At 45.4% G+C, this 19,573-nt stretch overlaps 1 protein-coding gene across 1 annotated transcript in view; it reads right to left on the reverse strand.

The window, feature by feature from the left end:
- Positions 1-2,284: 2,284 nt before the first annotated feature.
- Positions 2,285-19,573, reverse strand: part of LOC138246905 (ryncolin-1-like) — a 152,348-nt gene continuing 135,059 nt past the window's right edge. Inside the window, exons 4-5 of the mRNA XM_069201650.1 lie at positions 9,020-9,120; positions 2,285-2,474 (exon numbers count right to left, since the gene is read on the reverse strand). Coding sequence (XP_069057751.1) covers positions 2,285-2,474; positions 9,020-9,120 — 291 coding nt within the window. The remainder of the gene's footprint in view (positions 2,475-9,019; positions 9,121-19,573) is intronic.

Here is a 19,573-nt window from a genome sequence, read left to right on the forward strand (position 1 = left end):
TACTGATGCAACAAGTAAGGCACAAAAATATTCAAAATATGCTCTCTCTAAATTAGATTATATAGGCTTTCATAGTCAGTCACCTTACTGCCATGTAACCATTCCTCCAAGGCCTTCACTGAACAGTCTACAAAGTCTGTCCAGTCTTGAGAGGTCTCTTTTCTGGTATCTCTGAACTTTATCCTGTATTGATCTGGGTTAAGCCAAATACATCTAAGAGTGCATCCTTCAAACCTTTATAACTGTTGGCATCACTCTCCCTGACAGTAAGGAGTCTGTCCCTACGTTTGCCAGTGAAATATAGCCACAATATAGCAGGCCACCTCCTTTGAGGGACCAATTGCACCATACAGGCCCTCTCAAGTGCAGAAATACACTTGTTCATGTCATCCCCCTCCTTGTAAGGGGGGGCAATCTTAAGCAGGCTTCTTGAATCTGTTTCTCTAACAGGATGACTCTCAAGATTGCTGCTGTTGCTGCCACCATGTGGAACTAACCCCAACTTCCGTCTTTCTCTCTCTACATCTAAGGATTCCCTATCTAAGGCCAACTGCTGCTGTCTGAGCCTCAGTCTGGCCTCTTTCAACCTCAGCTTTCTGAGTTCCCTGTCTAGGGTGTTATTCTCAGGGTCGTAGGTTTGGGAATTCTCTGACACAGAGGTAATGTGAGAGTGGGCAGAAGTGGACCTTTCTCTGACTACCTGAACCTTAGTGACCTGGCCTTTTGGAGTGAAAGGTGTCCTACTGTTGTGTGATCCCCCTCCAGCTACCAGCTTCACTAGGTGGCCTGATAAGTGAAAGGTCTTTGGAAGTACCCTCCCCAGAGTTCTCAGGATCCTCTCCTGAATCTATCTGGGTACCCCCCTCCTCTACCTCATGATCCTGGGGTTGACCAGTCTGACTCTGGTCACTTTCAAGGAGAAGGTTAAGAAGGAGATCCTTAGTAGGGTTCTTACCAATCCCAAAACTTCTTTCTATACAGAGACCCCTCAAGCTTTTAAAGTTTAGATTATCATAAGTTGTCTTTGCAACTTTGGGAGTGGCCTCTACCACAGACATGGGGAAAAGAAAGAGGTTAGGGGTAAGATAAAAAGTTTTGAAAACTTAAAAAAAAGAGAGAAAAACGTTTTCAAACTTTTTAGAAACTTTTTAGAGTGAAAGTAAGACTGTTAAGTTTACTTGTGTATGTTTTTAAGTATTAAGAATATGTTTTTTTATGAAAAGCACCAATGACAAAGTGGTAAAGCAGTTACAAGTACTTATCCCACCACTGCACCACCAATGTAGGAGGCTGGCCTGGCTTGTAGTGGGTACCATTGGTACTTACACCTTCTGCCAGGTCCAGTTATCCCTTATTAGTAGAGTGTAGTAGTGTTCTAGAAGCTTAGGCTGATAGAGGTAGCTATAGCAGAGCACCCAAGGCTGAACTAGGAGACATGCAAAGCTCAAGCAACACCACTTACATCATATAGGTACTATCTCAGAAGAAATATTGACATACATGTAAAATTGGGGGTAACATGCCAAGAAAGATGGTACTTTCCTACACTCTCTCATGGTTAAATTGTACAACCTAACATAATCATTAACTTTGCTTCCCCACACTCAACCATTCAGTGCCTTGCTGGAGTAGTCCACAACATCTACCAAAGATTGGTTTGGGAGCTTCTGGATGTCCCTGAATTTTTGGTGAGACTTTTCAGAGGTCAGGCCAAATTTTGCAAGTAAAATAGATTTCATAGGGGTGTATTTGGTTTGATCCCCAACCTCTAGCATTAGAAGTGCGTCCCTCCCCACAGCAGGCATGTGTTTCCATTGGCCAGCCCCATTGCTCCTCCAGAACCCTGTGAACCTTCAGTGCAACCTCATAAGCAGAAACCCATTTACTTAAGTTGTCTCCCCCCACATAACTTGGCACCAAATCCTTGAGTATGCAAACCCTTTTCTATCCTTCAAGAGCTTCAGGTAGGCTGCCACCATCACTGCTGGAATCTACCTTTCTGGCCATGATATCTAGCTCTTTTAGGCTCAGTTCATGAGTCAGTAAGATCTTCTTCTCTGCTAAGGTTCTTTCTTCCTTTTTCTCTTCTGCCTCCATTGTTAATTTTGCCATCTGCATCTTGAATTCCCTCTCCTCCCTCCTCTCAGCTAGTTCCTCTGGGAAGAGGCCACGGGAAGAGACACTGCTCCCTGCCCTGACAGGTAGCTCCAATTCAGGGGTCATTTCTTCACCCTCTGCTGCAGGTGGTTTCTCCGAGAGACTTCCTTCAGGCCCATCCATCTCCTCATCCGCTCCTGGGGTTACATCTAGTGTAGACCAAACCTGCCCAGTCCCTCAGCATCTTTTTCAACCCGTCCTTCCCAGTGGTGCTCTTGGCAGGAAGGCTATACCCTTTGCAGAAAATTGTGAGCTTGGCCACAGTGTAAATCCCCAGGTTGGCTGGCTCAAAATCTATTTTTGCAGCTGCAGATCCACTAGACAGAGACATGATTTGAAGAAAGAATCAAAAATGCAAATCAGTGAGAATTAAAAAAAATCCAATTGGCCTCGGTAGTCGTAGTGTACACCATGTTCTTATCTCACCGCTGAACACCAATGTTAGAAATTGGGTTGTTGGTTAACTAGGGTGTTAACCTAAGTCAAACAGCAACCACAACCCTAGTCACGGTAAGCGTCACTCAAACCCTAAAATAACCTTTGCTCACCCTTTGGTAGCTTGGCCGAGAGCTGTCAGGCTTCACTTAGAAGCAGGGTGTAAAGTATTTGTGCAACACTTCAAACAGCAAAACAGTGAAAACATCACACAAAATGAATCCACACCACTTTAGAAAATAGAGCATGGCGGTTTTTAATAAATAAAACAAGACCAAAACAAGAAAAAAACAATGAGTAGAACTTGAAATATTGAATCGTAAAGGTTTTAAGTAAAAGAGTGCTAAGAAACCTTGGGTTCAAGTGATGCAGGTCCAATCCTTCTCACCCAGGCAAGAGAGAGCAGCAGGCAGGATGACAGCACAGCAAGGCAGGAGTCCAGCAAAGTATCAGTTCAGCAGAGTGGCAGTCCTTCAGCAGCGCAGCAGTTCTTGTTCCTGGAAGAGCGTTCACAGGTCCAGAGGTGTACTGAGTTTGTGGTGTCAGAGGTCCAGTACTTATGCCCAGTTTGGCCTTTGAAGTGGGGGGACTTTATGGACAGGTCTTTGAAGTGCACAAAGGTCCTTCCCTTCCTGTCCTTGCTTCAGTCTCATTACAGGGGTTTATGCAGCTGTCTGTGTGGGGGCAGGACACAGCCCATTCAGGTGTAATTGAGGCTTTGGCCAGCTTCTTCCTCCCATCCTCCAAGGATGGCACATCGGGTCCCACCTAAGCATTCAGTGTGTGTGGCTGTCTAGAGGGAATACACAAAGCCCAACTTCCCACCCCACCCGAGGCATGTGAGCAGAGACAGGCAGCAGGCACCAAATGGCTAAAGTGAGAAAATGCTAACTTTCGAAAAGTGGCAATTTCAGAATTGCTATTTAAAATCAGACTTCACCATAAGTTGTGATTTTAAGTTATGCTTCCAGAGACACCGAGCTCCAAAAACCTATCTATTCAGATTGTGAATTACACTTATAATGTGTAATAAGGGAATTTCTATGTTAACCTTTGGGAGGGATAGGCTTTGCAGTAGTGAAAAAACGACTTTGGAAGTTTTTCACTACCAGTACATGTAAAACTTAAAATTATATATCCTACCTTTTACATATATTGCACCCTGCCCTTTGGGTTGTTGAGGGTGTACCTTCGGGGTGACATATATGTATAAAAAGGGAAGGTTTAGGCCTGGCAAAAGGGTCATCATGCCAGGCCAACATGGCAGTGTAAAGTGCACATACAGGCTCTGCAATGGTAGGCCTGGGACATGCATGAGGAGCTACCTATGTGAGTGTCAAGTCCACTAGTAGCATTTAGCCCCATATTTATACTTTTTGATGCAAACCTGCGTTAGTGCAGGTTTGTGTCAAAAAGTATAGCGCCGGCTAGCTCCATTCCAGGATGCCAGCCAGGTGCCGTATTTAAGGAATGATGCAAGCCGGCGCTTAGGCCTGGTTAGCATAAAAATACATGACGCTAATCGGGCATGGGAGGCATAAGGAACCTGGAGGTTGTGCAGGAAAGAAAGGCGCTAGTCAGGTTAGAGTAAAAAAAAAAAGACTCTAACCTGACTAGCATCATTTTTTTTGACACACAAACCCCATGGACATGACTCTTGCATTAGTAAAGACAGGAGTCATGCCCCCCAGCCCAATGGCCTCTGGGCACAGTGCCATGTAGTGGGGCACAAGTTAGGCCCCCTATGGCACTTTAAAAAAAAATCAAAAATACTTACCTGGACTTACCTGGGATGGGTCCCCCCATCCTTAGGTGTCCTTCAGGTGTGGGTGCGGGTGGGTGGGGGTGTCTCTGGGGGCAGGGAAGGGCACCTGTGGGCTGTTTCCATGGTCTTTGACCATGGAAAAAGGCCCACAGGTCCTGTAACGCATTCCCTGACAGAGGCATTAAATAATGTTTCTAAGGAGGCTTAGCACCATTATTTAAGGCCTTCCTCCTCCCATGCGTGATTTTTGCATGGGAGGATAACTAAGGCGCTATGGCCTTTGAGTCATTTGTTGCCCGAGAACGCCTACATTGCATCTCATTGACACAAGGTAGATTTCCGCAGGCAAAAAAATATGTTAACTCTACTATTTTGATGCTAGATATGTCTAACTCCAAAATATAAATATGGAGTTAAGTTTGTGCCAGATTTGTGTAGAACAAAATTACGCGATTCCAGCGCAAACAGAGTATAAATATGCCCCTTAATTTGCAGGCTCTGGGTACACGTAGTACCACTTTGCTAGGGGTATATAAGAAATTAAATATGCCAATTGTGGATAAACCAATATTGACATGTTTAGCAGAGAGAGCACAAGTACTTTAGAACTGGTTAGCAGGGGTAAAGTGCAAAGAGTCCTAAAGCCAGCAAAAAAACAGGTCAGAAAATTGGAGGAGGAAGGAAACAAGTTGGAGGAACAACCACTCCAAGGCTGTCAGGTCTAACACCCAGGTATTCTAGAATTAAAAAAATGTTTTCATTTAAAGTTACTCAAACATCCCATAGTCAAAGCGAAGTTGAATGTTCAGCAGTAGCGGCAAACAGTAACTAGGATGTACTAACAGATAACGTGAGGTGAACTGTTATGGCAGAATTAGGAACAGGGACTAGGCCACTCATGACAGTCCTGATGAGTTTCTACCGAGGGCACCTTATTTCTAGGAGAGCCAATCAGATGGAGGACTGATCTGTCATGATTCACATGGCAGATTCTGTTATAGCATGGGCAGTCGTGACTGAACAGTCCTCCCACTGAAAAGTAAAGACCTTCCAGATTTCGACTCTGGCACTCAACCTAGAAGAACTATTTAAATCAAAGCTTTGTATTCAATATTTCCATTGTACAAATACTTGGGAGGCCTTAGCACAGACTCTGCCATGAATGGAAGCAGAAGTCTCCCCCTGCACCTGAGCAGTGCAGATCCCTAGTTAAAACAGACATGTCACCTCCACCATACTCAGAAGGGGCAGTAGAAGCATAATCCCACCTGATGCCACAATTCCTCTTGCCTCAAGAGCACCTGGCTTTGGAAACAACTGTCAACCCAGGGTGGGTGGGGGAGGGGATTTCTGTCTACATGGCTGGCTTCCACTGTGGGAAAAGCTGTGCAGTTCTTTTAGAATTCTCTATGTTGAAGAAAACCATAGGTCCCCACAAGACCCTCTTTCCAGATTGCAAACTGTATCAAAGGATCACTATGTGGTAGGGACATAGGTGCCCTTGGCCCTGTGATGTGATGACTGGGACTCCTAATAATGAATCTCTATGGGTGCCCAGTAAACATAGGAACACATGTCTTTAGCCAGGGATGAAACAAAGGAAGGTATAATAATAAAAAAAAGAAATTGTTAGCCCTTATTGTAGGAGGCTGGACTGGCTTGTAGCGAGTACCAAGGGGTCCTTACACCTTGCACCAGGCCCAGGTATCCCTTATTAGTGTATAGGGTGTCTAGCAGCTTAGGCTGATAGATAATGGTAGCTTAGCAGAGCAGCTTAGGATGAACTAGGAGACGAGTGAAGCTCCTAGAGTACCACTAGTGTCACTTGCACAATATCACAAGAAAACACAATACACAGATATACTAAAAATAAAGGTACTTTATTTGTATGACAATATGCCAAAGTATCTCAGTGAGTACCCTCAGTATGAGGACAGCAAATATACACAAGATATATGTACACAATACAAAAAAATATGCAGTATAGTCTTAGAAAACAGTGCAAACAATGTATAGTTACAATAGGATGCAATGGGGACACATAGGGATAGGGGCAACACAAACCATATACTCCAAAAGTGGAATGCGAACCACGAATGGACCCCAAACCTATGTGACCTTGTAGAGGGTCGCTGGGACTGTAAGAAAACAGTGAGGGTTAGAAAAATAGCCCACCCCAAGACCCTGAAAAGTGAGTGCAAAGTGCACTAAAGTTCCCCAAAGAGCACAGAAGTCGTGATAGGGGAATTCTGCAGGAAAGACACAAACCAGCAATACAACAACGATGGATTTCCAAACGAGGGTACCTGTGGAACAAGGGGACCAAGTCCAAAAGTCACAAGCAAGTCGGAGATGGGCAGATGCCCAGGAAATGCCAGCTGTGGGTGCAAAGAAGCTGCTACTAGGCAGTAGAAGCTGAGGATTCTGCAGGAACGACAAGGGCTAGAAACTTCCCCTTTGGAGGATGGATGTCCCACGTTGTGAAGAGTCGTGCAGAAGTGTTTTCCCGCCAAAAGACTGCAAAAAAGCCTTGCTAGCTGCAAGTCATGCGGTTAAGGTTTTTGGATGCTGCTGTGGCCCAGGAGGGACCAGGATGTCACCAATCACGTCAGGGGACAGAGGGAGCGCCCAGCAAGACCAGGAGCCCTCTCAGAAGCAGGCAGCACCCGCAGAAGTGCCAGAACAGGCACTACAAAGAGGAGTGAAACAGTGCTCACCCGAAGTTGCACAAAGGAGTCCCATGCCGCCGATGGACAACTTAGAAAGTCATGCAATGCAGGTTAAAGTGCCGTGGACCCAGGCTTGGATGTGCACAAAGGATTTCCGCCGGAAGTGCACAGAGGCCGGAGTAGCTGCAAAAGACGTGGTTCCCAGCAATGCAGTCTGGCGTGGGGAGGCAAGGACTTACCTCCACCAAACTTGGACTGAAGAGTCACTGGACTGTGGGAGCCACTTGGACACAGTTGCTGGATTCAAGGGACTTCGCTCGTCGTGCTGAGAGGAGACCCAGGGGACCGGTGATGCAGTTCTTTGGTGCCTGCGGTAGCAGGGGGAAGATTCCGTCGACCCACGGGAGATTTCTTCGGAGCTTCTAGTGCAGAGAGGAGGCAGACTACCCCCACAGCATGCACCACCAGGAAAACAGTCGAGAAGGCGTCAGGATCAGCGTTAGAGTGTTGCAGTAGTCGTCTTTGCTACTTTGTTGCAGTTTTGCAGGCTTCCAGCGCGGTCAGCGGTCGATTCCTTGGCAGAAGGTGAAGAGAGAGATGCAGAGGAACTCTGATGAGCTCTTGCATTCGTTATCTAAGGAATTCCCCAAAGCAGAGACCCTAAATAGCCAGAAAAGAGGGTTTGGCTACTTAGGAGAGAGGATAGGCTAGCAACACCTGAAGGAGCCTATCAGAAGGAGTCTCTGACGTCACCTGCTGGCCCTGGCCACTCAGAGCAGTCCAGTGTGCCAGCAGCACCTCTATTTCCAAGATGGCAGAGGTCTGGAGCACACTGGAGGAGCTCTGGGCACCTCCCAGGGGAGGTGCAGGTCAGGGGAGTGGTTACTCCCCTTTCCTTTGTCCAGTTTCGCGCCAGAGCAGGGCTGAGGGGTCCCTGAACCGGTGTAGACTGGCTTATGCAGAAATGGGCACCATCTGTGCCCATGAAAGCATTTCCAGAGGCTGGGGGAGGCTTCTCCTCCCCTGCCTTAACACCTTTTTCCAAAGGGAGAGGGTGTAACACCCTCTCTCTGAGGAAGTCCTTTGTTCTGCCATCCTGGGCCAAGCCTGGCTGGACCCCAGGAGGGCAGAAACCTGTCTGAGGGGTTGGCAGCAGCAGCAGCTGCAGTGAAAACCCTGAAAAGGCAGTTTGGCAGTACCAGGGTCTGTGCTACAGACCAGTGGGATCATGGGATTGTGCCAACTATGCCAGGATGGCATAGAGGGGGCAATTCCATGATCATAGACATGTTACATGGCCATATTCGGAGTTACCATTATGAAGCTACACATAGGTAGTGACCTATGTGTAGTGCACGCGTGTAATGGTGTCCCCGCACTCACAAAGTCCGGGGAATTTGCCCTGAACAATGTGGGGGCACCTTGGCTAGTGCCAGGGTGCCCTCACACTAAGTAACTTTGCACCTAACCTTTACCAGGTAAAGGTTAGACATGTAGGTGACTTATAAGTTACTTAAGTGCAGTGGTAAATGGCTGTGAAATAACGTGGGCGTTATTTCACTCAGGCTGCAGTGGCAGGCCTGTGTAAGAATTGTCAGAGCTCCCTATGGGTGGCAAAAGAAATGCTACAGCCCATAGGGATCTCCTGGAACCCCAATACCCTGGGTACCTCAGTACCATATACTAGGGAATTATAAGGGTGTTCCAGTATGCCAATGTGAATTGGTGAAATTGGTCACTAGCCTGTTAGTGACAATTTGGAAAGAAATGAGAGAGCATAACCACTGAGGTTCTGGATAGCAGAGCCTCAGTGAGACAGTTAGTCATAACACAGGTAACACTTTCAGGCACACTTATGAGCACTGGGGCCCTGACAGGCAGGGTCCCAGTGACACATACAACTAAAACAACATATATACAGTGAAAAATGGGGGTAACATGCCAGGCAAGATGGTACTTTCCTACACTTATTTACACTTGTCAGCAGCTGTACCTACCCAGCCAGTACTCTCCATCAGCTTGACCAAATCCATGCCTGTAGTCATGCCATCTTCGATAGAAATCCAATGATCCGTTAAACCGTTTCTGGAAGACCTAAGAGAGAGAAAGTGTGAAAGGCTAGATAAAACATGGTCTTGTAAGACTGTGAAGATCAGTACACCCTAGAGAGGATAATGAAGACAGCATTTGGGACAGAGCAATATAAGATGGCCTTAGAATGCTGGATCATTAATACAGAGCACATATGTCAGCAGGTGGACCCTGTACAATCTCCTTAAGGGACCAGAAGGCTTGTTTCTGATCTGTGTGGTTAATAGGGAAACAGCCATATATTGAAGTGTTTTGTGGATTTCTGATTATGAATATCTCAGGTTGAGATGAACAGGTAGTTTGATATCAATAACCAAGGGAGTTTGCTACTTTCAGTGTCTTATGGCCATAAAAAAAACTCCAAAAGTTCAACATTAGCAGGCCTATGCATGTGTCATTGAGCACAGAAAACAGATTTAAGCCCATTTTATGAAAAATTTCTAGTGCAGTTGTGAGTCAAAAAATGTAGCGTGAGCTAACGCCATTCCCTAGTGCCATCCGTGCGCCATATTTAAAAAAGACGCACGATGGCGCTAAGGACTGGCTAGCATCTGAGCAAAAGACACTAGCCGGTGTGGAATAGCATTAGGGAAAATGGCACTAGTGGGGCAAAAATGACGCTAAACTGATTAGTGGCAAAAAATCTGCTGCTAGTCAGCCTAGTGTCATTTTTGGACGCACAACAGCCAAACAATGACTCCTGTCTAGGTACAGACAGAAGTATTACCACAACCTCAATGCCCACCACAGGGGACCAGTGCCCCCCTGGACAACCCCAACAGACCCAGTGAAAGCCAGGGGGTACCATGTAAGGGTTCCCCAGTGGCACACAACACACATACACATACACTTACCTGGGATAGGCTCCCTCCTCCAGTAGTGTCCCTGTGGTGTGGGTGGTGGTGATGCTAGGGGTTGGGGTAAGCACTTATGTACCCATTCCATGGTGTTTTCCAATGGAAAGGGGCCTACCAGCACTTTAATGCCTGCTCTGACCAGGCATTAAATTTTGATGCTAATCGGCCTTAGCATCATTCTTTAGGTCCGCCGCCTCCTAGGTGCGCGCCGTTTTAGCGTTGTGAGGTAAATACAGTGCTGGGGGCTAGCGTACTTTTTAGGAAGGGAACACCTACCTTGCACATCATTGTTGCTATTTAATGCAAGGTGGGTTGGCGCTTCCTAAAAATGTCGCCAACTCATATATTTTGATGCTATGTGGGTCTAGTGCCAAAATATAAATATGAAGTTATTAGCGCCACTTTAGCGTAAAACAAATCATGCTAAGGCTGAGCTAACTTTCCATAAATATGGGAATTAAACTTTAAGAATGTGGGGCCAGATGTAGGAAAAATCCAATTTGCGAGTTGCAAATTGCGAGTCCTTCCGACTCGCAATTTGCAACTCGCAAATTGGTATGCAGAACGGTGTCTCAGACACCGTCTGCAACTCGCTATGGAGTCGCAATGACCCACCTCATTAATATTCATGAGGTGGGTCGCTAATTGTGGCCCCATAACGAGTCTAGGCACTCGCAAACATGGAGGCCTACTGTCGTCAGCAGACCTCCATGTTCGTGACTGCTTTAAATAAAGCAGTTTTTTTTTTTTTTAAGTGTAGCCCGTTTTCCTTAAAGGAAAACGAGCTGCACTTAAAAAGAAAATCCGAAACCTTTAGTTTCGGTTTTTTTCAGGGCAGGTAGTGGTCCGTTGGACCACTACCTACCCTGAAAAAATGTTTGTGGGTGCATTAACAAAGTGGAAGGGGTCCCATGGGGACCCCTTCCAATTTGCGAGTGGGTTACCATCCACTTGAAGTGGATGGTAACTGCGACACCATTTGCGACCGCATATGCAGTCGCAAATGGTATTGCATACCACTCAGAATCGCAAATAGGAAGGGAACACCCCTTCCTATTTGCGATTCTGAAATGCATATTGCGAGTCGGTACCGACTCGCAATATGCATTTCTGCATAGGGAAATGCGTTTAGCGACTCGCAAACGGCAATTTTTGCCGTTTGCGAGTCGCTAAACGTTTCCTGCATCTGGCCCATGGTTCTTAACGAATTGTAGATTTATATATTATTCACAGAATTTTCAAGTTCACTCTTCGCAATAGAACGAGTGGGAGATCTGCCCTGTTTACATTGTTCCTCTAGATGAATGATTTGCCTGATCGCGTACCCCATGAAATGCTAGTCCTTATAAGCCACAATTAGGACTACAGTGTCTGGAAAGGATTATTCATGTGTATATAAATATATAAAGGGACAAATTGAAAACAAGTCAGCATACAATTGTGGAGTTACTAACTAATAGCGGCCACTGTATGCGCCTCAAATTACTTCATATAGTTACCGTATAACAGTACATTTGGATCCAAGTTTCACACATATACCATGAAAATTATAGAAGAACATGAACAAGTGGCACAATCTGTTGGTAAAAAGGATACAAAAGAAATGTAAGTTTGAGATCTCTGCATTTTATAAAGTGAAGAACATAACCATCCCTTTCTGTCAGCATGCTGGCAAGAATTTCTGACGTCACAGGTAAAGCTGAAGTTGTACTACACAATGTGCACTTCCTTGGACTAGAACACAGGTGGGCCAATATTTTACAAAGAAAACCTATGGCAATGAAGAAAGCTATGACCCAGCCTCCCACAAGACCAGATGGATGTGCGAAACTGGCACTTTGTTGCAGTACTCCCCGACACACTTTTGCCTGGTTTCTGGATGCAACTTGGACTGGAGAACACTGGCCTCCTGCTAACCAGGTTCCCGGTGCCAGTGTTCTTTCCCTAAAAACTGCAAAGGTAATTAGATACACCTTCAGCTTCCACTTTAAGTCCCTGGTAAAAGGTACTTAGGTACTCAGGGCATGGAGTATTAAGGGTAGGTCCCTGTGGGCAGCAGCACTGATTGTACCACCCTCTAGGGAAATGCTTCCAGATACACCAGCATTGCCATTGCAGGCTGGGTGTCCTAGTGCAAGCCTAAAACACAAACTCGACATTGCACAATGCCTGTGTGCCCTGTCCATCACACACTGCATACTCTATGGATAAGACACCCCTTTGGCAGGCTTTCCAGCCCTAAGGCAGGGTGCACCACATTATATTTGAGGGCATAGCTGCATGAGCAATATACCCCCACTGTGTCCTTGCCAAACCTGGGACATAGTGAGTGAACAGATAAGCCATTTTAATGCATGTGCAGGGCACTGGTCAATACGAGTTTCCCAGCTACATGATGGCCACTCTGAACCCCGGGTTGTTTGGTAAAAACAACTTTGAATGATAAAGCCAAACTGGTTCCAGAATTGAATTTATCCCTAAATGTACCCAGGGGTCACCTTCGAGGTACCCTCTGCAAAAGCTAACTACCCTGGCATGGCTGCTGACTGGTTCTATCCAGCCTGCCACCTCCAGACACCCAATCTACAAACCTTGGTCTCTCTGGATTGTGGAAAAAGCCCTACCTGGGTGGAGGTGCCAACAGTCCCTCCCCCAGGAATGTGCACTGCCCTGGTGGCGAGCTTCAAAGGGCTAACCATCTTTGAAACTTGACCTCCAGGCCTGCTGCTGGCAGCCAATGGCAACCCCTGTGCAAACCCCCACCTTTGGCAAGAGCAACAGCGGGAAACTCAAACAAAGGTTAGGAGGAGTGGCCCACCTAGCATGCACCACCCCTAAGGTCTTGTCTGCGAGGTGGGCACTGCATCTCATTTTCCCCCATCTTGGATGGAAGAAAAATAGTAAATCAGGGATAGGGAAGTGATCCTTCCCACAGGAAGTGGTCACTTTAGTGGGTGTAGCCACCCAAAGTAGGGTGACCTATTGGTCACTACCAGGTTCCGCCTAAAACACCCACTAAATAAAGTATTTAATGGGCATCCCTAGAACAGGAAATCAGATTCAACTGACAAAAGAAGACCAGCACCAAGACGATCCAAGGCACGAGAACTGTGGACCTGCTGCAACAAAGAATAGGCGTCAAATCCTGCCTGCTAAACCCAGGACCCAAACATCGCCGCTGAGGAGCTGTTGGACAACTGGAAAAACTCTAAAGAACCCCAGAGGACCTCCAGGCCTTGAGAATTGCCATAGAACTCCCTCCAGAGTAGAGGTACCGCTCTACAACAACAAGAAACCAGCAAGCCAGTGAATTTCACTTTGGTGATTAGACACTAACTCCTGAACCAAAAGTTTTAGCTGGACCAAACAACACACAGACAACTGCCAGGATAAACCCTGCAAGTGTGCCGAGTTTGGTAGCCCTGTGCCCTCCAGTGTCAAACTGTACCAATATCCTGGGTATTGGTCACCTAATGTCAGACACCAATAAAACCAGAGCACCCAGGGCTGAAAAAGGACCAGGAGGAGGCCTCAGTTGAGGGACTTCAGGAGCACCCTGGACCTTCCACCACAGTGCCCCTGTTGTCCTGCAAACAACCCTTGAACCAACTTACCTCCTGCTCCAGAGGGCATCCTTATGCACAGCTTCTGGCTCACCAATTTGCTCTGCACCCGGCCGCCCTGTGCCCTGCAGTGAAGAACCTGCTGTACCCTAACAGTCTCCCACCCGTTGTGACTTTGACAAGCCAAGGGGACCCCAAGGAACCATCTTTAAAATTATCTGTGCAGTGCTTTTCCAATTGGTCTCCCGCAGTGGCCCTGCACCAGCTCCAGAGTCCTTCCATTGCTGCTCCCGCCAAAAACGGGAGCCGTCCGAACTTCTCCAGCTAGCTTGGTGTGCCCATCGACAACGTCGACCAACCTGCAAAAGAAGAACTTGGTAAACCAAATGTATGATTTTATATGTATTTATACAGGTGATATTCCATTGATTCCTATGGTGCGTAATTACGCACTAAAACACAATTTTTATTAAACTTCAAAAATTCATATCTCAAAAAGTACTTAACCAATTGTAGGAGGCTGCCCTGTTTGTAGTGGGTACCTTGGGTACTTACACCTTACACCAGGTCCAGTTATCCTTTATTAGTGAAATGTAGGAGATATACAAAGCTGCTGCAATACTACTTATAGTTACACAGTACTTATACACAAGTAAAGACAGTACTCAGTGTTACAAAAAAATAAAGGTAGTTTATTTGGGTGACACAAGGCCAAAAATATCTCAGAGGCAATACTCCTTCCGGAGGTAAGTATTATACACAATATATACACTAGACACCAAAATAAGGTAAGTAATAAGACATAGGATAGTGCAAATAATAGGAAATGGTATAGAATGCAATAGGAGAAAATAGGTCTAGGGGCAACACAAACCATATACTAAGAAAGTGGAATGCGAATCACAAATTCCCCCCTAGACAAGTGTAGTGTGTAGAGAATCGCTGGGAGAGTAAGAATACAGCAAAAGTAAGTAAAATACCCCACCCTAGAGCCCAGGAAGTAGGAGTAAAGTACTGCAAGTTTCCTTAGGACACAATACAAGTTGTGATTAGAGTTATTGCAAGAACCAAGCAAGACTGCAAACAACAAATGGTGGATTCCTGGACCTGAAGACCTGCAAAGGAAGGAGACCAAGTCCAGAAGTTGGAAGAAGTACCAGGAAGGACAGGAGCCCCTGCCAATCCAGAAGAGAGTACAAAAGAAGAGTCCCTGGTTGGACGAAGACTGCAGAAATGCACCCAAGGTAGATTTCAGTAGATTCCTGCATGATGCAATAGATGTCCCTCAAAGGGAAGTTGGATGCAGGTGAGTTTTGGCACTGGATTTGTCCCCCAAGCCTCCGTTATGGCAAAGTCACGTTTTGCGTCAAAGTGGCGCTGTCTGGAACCAGGAGGGACCTGGGGGCCTCAACTCTGTGTGAGGAGGAAGCGCGGTCTCTCAGCACTTCAGAGAGCTCTCAAAAGATCAGGCAGCACCCACAGAAGTCCCAGGACACAGGGACAAATGAGGTGCAAAATGCAGTTGGTGCAGCACTACAAAGGAGGGTCCCACGCCGCCGGAGGTCAACTCAGTGAGCTGAGCATCACAGGATAGAGTGCAGGGGACCTGGGCCAGGCTGTGCATGAAGACATTTCTGTAAATAGTGCACAGAGGCCTCAGGAGGTGAAGAAGATGTGGTGCACAGGGGTACTATCGTACTCTGGGAAGGCACGCTCTTACCTCCTCCAAATTAGAATAGCAGGACCTTAGGAAAGTGTTTGTCAGAGGGGTCCACCACCTATGTATCAAGGAGCATGCTCATTGCCAGGAGAGGAGTCCAAGAGAACCGGTTGTCGACTTAGAAGGTGCCTGAGTGAGCAGGGAAGTGACTCCGTCACTCCTCAGGAGATTTCTTCGGTCCTTCTGGTGCAGGGTGAAGACAGGGAGTCTCCAGAGCGTGCACACTGTGGAAACTGTTGCTGACTGGAGTTGAAGTTGCAGAGGAAAAGTAGCCCTTCTGGATACTTTGTTGCTGTTACAGCGGTTCCTGGAGCAGTCTGTGGTCGATTCAGGGTCAGAGGATGAAGTAGTAGTTGCAGAGGATTCCTGCTGGAAACTTGCAAGTAGAATCTGAAGAGAAACCCACAGGAGAGACCATAAGTAGCCCTGAGAGGGGGATTGGCTACCTTATCAGGTATGGACCTATCAGGAGGGGTATCTGACGTCACCTGTTGGCACTAGCCACTCAGAAGCCTCCAGAGTGCCAAAAAAAGATGCAAAGAAATCTGTGCACCATTTTTTAGGACCCCCCCTAACAGGGGAACACCTCCTTTGCATTCATTATGCCTGGTGCAGGCATAATGTAGAGCAAAGGGTTACAAAGTGGCAAAGGGTTACAAAGTGGTGGAAACCTTCCAGTTTGTAACCTTCCACTTTGTAAATATGGCATGGGGAAAAGGCCACCTTAGCGTTAAAAAGATTACACTAACGCAGCGCTAAAGTGGCACTAGGCCCTCTTAAATCAGGGCCTATGAATTCACTGCAACTAGAATCAAGTCTCCAGTCCTTACGGTTCAACAGCTATCACCTCCTTATTTCAACCAACTATCCTGCCCATCACTAGCAGTTCTGAGATGAGGGTGTCTAAAGTTTGATGACACAGGGGCACGTCAATGATGGCAGTAACATTACAGCTGCATGAGCATCATTGAATTGAACTGTGAGACCACTAAAAGTCACAAGTAGTTTCCCAAATGAATAGTGCACTGTGCCAAGAGCCCCTAGCTTCTGAATCCCCATAGCCCCATTCATTGCAAAACAAGACTTTGCGTCACTTGGTCTTTGTGTATATCTTATTGAACTTTTAGAACACTGGCGCCTGTATCCTCAATAAGGAAGGTGTGAATGATACCCATCTGGTGAATGAATGGCCAGTTCTGATTTAATTTCTACAATACAAACGCTGAGTGATAAAGACATGGATTTAGCAGCTATGTGAAAGTGAATGAGCAAGAGACAAATGAACCACAAAAAATGTCGCTCTCGGTCTGTTATTGTCAGAATCATCTTGTGAGTAAAAGTATCATACTAGGCATGGAAGGAAGCAAGACCGCTTAAGAATCCATATCACGGATGTTTAACTGAAACATATCTACTTCCAAATGCTTTAATAAATTTGAATTTTATATAGAAAGAAGCTACATCTAAATTTAATTTCACCACTTTAGCCCTAGCCTTATTTACTTACAGAATTGATCCCACATTTTAATTAACTGTTTTTGCTATTAATGTAATTCCATGAAACTGACGAACATGTTTTATTCTTTTGCACGGACCGCTCATGTCAGTGAGTAAAGGGGTTTACATCAGTTCTTAGAAGCTTGGATATTCGAAATTACCACATAGTTCAAAAAATAACTTTCACATAAGCATTGTGTCTGCTATTTCCAAACATACATTTGTCGCCTTCTTGGTCTGCTTGCCATAGGTACCTAGAACTGCCCCAAGTGAAGTCAGAACTGTTTGGGAAAAGGCCTGCATTATTCATAAGGGGATGAATACCTCTTCCCTGCCATACCTGTAAGAGAGGCTGAAATTATCTTGGGGGCTCGGGACCTCACACAGAGCCGGGACACTGCTCCTCGAACCCCTGACATTTATAAAGGGTCATACAATGGCTCGATCCTTTCTGGGTGATGCTAACAGAATCTGGAACTTCCTGAACCACTTACCTTACTGCCAGCATGCAAGAAGAAACTGAGAACTCTTCTCTTGCAAAGATACTTTTAATGTCACCTGGTTACCCTTATGCTGGCTTCTTTCAGTACTCCTTCCACAGGAACCGTCCTCATCAGGGTTCCCCCTGACTTTTATCTCCTCGCTTTCTTGAATGTTCTTCTTTTTCTCTTTCCTCTGGCCCTTGATATAGGACTCTCTTACCCCAACCTTTCTTATCGCTGCTGCCTACTCACGCTCTTTCCACGGCATGATCTCCTATTTTGGGGTAACATCCTTTGCCACAGCTTTTCCTGGGGCCACGGGTGTTTTCTTGCTGACCCCTGAGTTTTGCGTTTTTTTTTTCTTTACTGTCTCTCACCCCGTTTTCCAATATTATTCCCCCTCAGGGATTTTGTGCATTGCTCTCACTTTTCCTCACTGGGGATTCTTCTCTATCACTTGCTATTCATTGTTTGTATTCCCATCTTTGGTTTGGTTGATCTGTTTTCAAGTGATTGAATTATATAAAATGTATGTCATTTATTTCAATTTGTATTTTTCCTTCCACTTCTTAATTAAAGCACTGTAATGCTTTTTGGCAACGTTCACACTAAATAAACATGCATAAATAAATAAGTAAATAAATAAATATAAATAAATTTGCCCCATGACAAGGGTGGTTACATTAAGGTCTTAGTTCATTGCTTTTACCTTGCCACAAAGACATCATATGTTGAAACCCACGTCACACCCAATTTGTTCCAAATCTTTTCTTAAGCTCTCTATCTACGCCATGTGAAATGTATGGTTTGCATATGGAATCTGGAACCAGATGTACGACGTACGACCGTTTTTAGCGGTTGCAAACTGAGATTTGGCCCGTTTGCGACAGCTAAACCAGCCTCTGGCATGTACAAACCCTGATTTGTGAATCAGTAGCCTATTACCGACTCGCAAAATAGGGTTTGCAAGTCGCTATTAGAAAGGGGCGTGCCAAGGGCATCCCTTCCTAATAGTGAGTCGCAGGGGGATGTGTGTAATATTTTGAGACCGAAATGCGGGTGCAAAACAATCGCAGTTTACTGCCTGCTTGAAGTCTGTGGTAAGCCAGTCGCAAACGGGAAAGGTTCCCTAGAAGACCCCGTCCCCTTTGTGAATCGTAGCGAAAATAATTTTTAAGAGCAGGCAGTAGTCCCACGGACGACTGCCTACCCTTAAAAAATGAAACAGAAACGTTTCATTTTTATTTTTGAAATGCATTCATTTTCCTTTAAGGAAACGGGCTTCACTGAAAAAAAAAAACTGCTTTATTTAAAAAGCAGTCACAGACAAGGTGGTCTGATGTCCCCAGCAGGCCATCAACGCTGTGAGTGCCAGCCATTCCCTATGGATCAAAAATTGTGACATGACTCATGAATATTTATGAGGCAAGGCCCTTGCGGCCCTTTTAGGAATCACAAACAGTGTCTGAGACACTGTTGTACATCAGCTTTTGCAACTCACAAATTGCCAGTCGCTAACAATTGCAATTTGCAAGTCGCAAAAGCTTATGATCGTGCATCTGGCCCCTGGTTCTTAAGAGTTCTAGTCCATGCATTTTAATATATTGATTTTTTTCCCAATTTCTTGATTTCATTCTTCGCGTCTTTTACCCCAAACCACTATTTTAGAACTCCTTGAAATGTATTATTATCCATCGTAAATAACCGTATGTATTTAATGGTTTTGAAATATTGACTGAGTGGCCTCCATAACACGGACTGGCCATAACACAGTTCAAACAATAAAAACGAAAATGGAGTCAGAGACCGAGATGTAGGATTGGCTGGCTGTCTGGCAAGATGCAGACACCTGCGAATCAACACGCAACCTTTTACTGACAGAACATGTCTTGGTTAATTGTCCTTAGGGGCTGAGGCCAGTGCCAGATTACCAAACAGGAAAAGTAGGCACCTGCCTATGTGCCCTACTCCTTTCAGGGGCCCAGCGACAAAGGATCAAAATAATATTGATTTACAATCAAGCTTTCTTAAATTGTTTGCAAAAGATAGAAAAAAATAAATCAACTCAAAGAAATGAAAACTCTACATTAAAGACTTTTGAGAAAATACTGTATTAACGTAATATACCCATTAACAACTTAAAGTACATAAACTATAGACATAATATTCACATAACGGATTGTCTCTTAAAAGCTCATCTTCTGTCAGCTGTCAGTTTGCAAAAAGAAATTCGATGCAAACCACGTACATGTAAGGCCAGATTTAAGAGTGCCTAGCGACATGCCAACGACACATTAGTGTCATTTTTTTACAATAATGTGGCATTGGAAGGCCAAA

The sequence above is a fragment of the Pleurodeles waltl genome, chromosome 7 (assembly GCF_031143425.1).
Source record: "Pleurodeles waltl isolate 20211129_DDA chromosome 7, aPleWal1.hap1.20221129, whole genome shotgun sequence".
NCBI lineage: Eukaryota > Metazoa > Chordata > Amphibia > Caudata > Salamandridae > Pleurodeles > Pleurodeles waltl.